Source organism: Penaeus vannamei, chromosome 38 (genome assembly GCF_042767895.1).
Source record: "Penaeus vannamei isolate JL-2024 chromosome 38, ASM4276789v1, whole genome shotgun sequence".
NCBI classification, from domain to species: Eukaryota; Metazoa; Arthropoda; class Malacostraca; order Decapoda; family Penaeidae; genus Penaeus; species Penaeus vannamei.
In genome coordinates, this window is record NC_091586.1 from 9,720,808 (window position 1) to 9,722,730 (window position 1,923).

The 1,923-nt window shown below is 44.3% G+C and overlaps 1 protein-coding gene across 1 annotated transcript; it reads left to right on the plus strand.

Moving 5' to 3' along the window:
- Nucleotides 1-1,230, plus strand: LOC113815146 (actin, alpha skeletal muscle). The gene has a single exon (XM_027367239.2). The coding sequence runs from the start codon at nucleotides 32-34 to the stop codon at nucleotides 1,163-1,165; it is 1,134 nt and encodes a 377-aa protein (XP_027223040.1). The 5' UTR covers nucleotides 1-31; the 3' UTR covers nucleotides 1,166-1,230.
- Nucleotides 1,231-1,923: the final 693 nt, after the last annotated feature.

The window sequence follows — 1,923 nt, forward strand, 5'->3', positions numbered from 1 at the left end:
GATACTTCTGCATCCATAAACAACCACCACCATGTGTGACGAGGAGGACGCGACTGCCCTTGTGGTTGACAATGGCTCCGGCATGGTCAAGGCCGGCTTCGCCGGAGACGACGCCCCTCGTGCCGTCTTCCCCTCCATCGTCGGCCGCGCCCGTCACCAGGGTGTGATGGTCGGTATGGGTCAGAAGGACGCCTACGTCGGTGATGAGGCCCAGAGCAAGCGTGGTATCCTCACCCTCAAGTACCCCATCGAACACGGTATCATCACCAACTGGGATGACATGGAGAAGATCTGGTACCACACCTTCTACAATGAGCTCCGTGTTGCCCCTGAGGAGTCCCCCACACTTCTCACTGAGGCTCCCCTCAACCCCAAGGCCAACCGTGAGAAGATGACTCAGATCATGTTCGAATCATTCACTGTGCCTGCCACTTACATTACCATTCAGGCTGTCCTGTCCCTGTACGCCTCCGGTCGTACCACTGGTCAGGTTTGCGACTCTGGTGACGGTGTGACTCACTTCGTCCCCGTCTACGAAGGTTTCGCTCTTCCTCATGCTATCCTTCGTCTCGATCTTGCTGGTCGTGACCTGACCCACTACCTGATGAAGATCATGACTGAGCGTGGCTACTCCTTCACCACCACCGCTGAACGTGAAATCGTTCGTGACATCAAGGAGAAGCTTTGCTACATCGCCCTTGACTTCGAGAGTGAGATGAACGTCGCTGCTGCTTCCTCATCCCTGGATAAGTCCTACGAGCTTCCCGACGGTCAGGTCATCACCATCGGCAACGAGCGTTTCCGTGCTCCCGAGGCTCTGTTCCAGCCTTCCTTCCTTGGTATGGAATCTGCTGGTGTTCAGGAAACTGTTTACAGCTCCATCATGAGGTGCGACATTGACATCAGGAAGGATCTGTTTGCCAACATTGTCATGTCTGGTGGTACCACCATGTACCCTGGTATTGCTGACCGCATGCAGAAGGAAATCACTGCTCTTGCTCCTTCCACCATCAAGATCAAGATCGTTGCTCCTCCCGAGCGTAAATACTCCGTCTGGATCGGTGGTTCCATCCTGTCTTCTCTGTCCACCTTCCAGTCCATGTGGATCACCAAGGATGAGTACGAAGAGTCTGGCCCCGGTATTGTTCACCGCAAATGCTTCTAATTGACTCAACATTTTTATGACAACAATAAAAGAATCATATGTATGCATAAAAGACTATAACTGTTTATCTCATTTTCTAGCCTTAGTGAAGTTTCTCCTTACAAAATGCACGAAAAAGAATCGAACTGGCTGCTCAAAACCGTAGAATACAATTAAAGAGAATGAGTAATTAGGAGTTAATAGATTTTATCATCATCAGAGCCGTAGTTAGACATTTGGGAGGTCGTGGGGCTAGGTCTTTTGAAGGGCATCTTTTTAAAGGATATATATATATGTATGTATATATATATATATATATATATATATATATATATATATATATATATATATATATATATATATATATATATATATTCATGTGAGAAAAAGAAACATTTACCTATATCAGTGGAAACAAATACTTCTATATATTTCAGGAAAACACATTTCCAATTAAACAATTAAAACAACATTTCAATGAACTTCTTACTTACAGAATTGTTCTTAATAAGTTAAATGATCCCATCACGGGACAGGGGAGAGGGGGAAAATTGCTCCACCGCCACGACCTTTCACTAAACCATTAACTGATTTTCCTCCATTGCTCATTTAGTCTAAGTAGTAATTCAGAATATGTGGTGCTTAAGTTCATAGATTCCAATGAATAGAAAATAAAATATTCAGTATTCGTCAAAGAACAAATAATCATAATGAAAAGTATCTTATTCAATTAACATTCCATTATTTGATTTTAAAATCTCATTTCGACGATTTCCTAA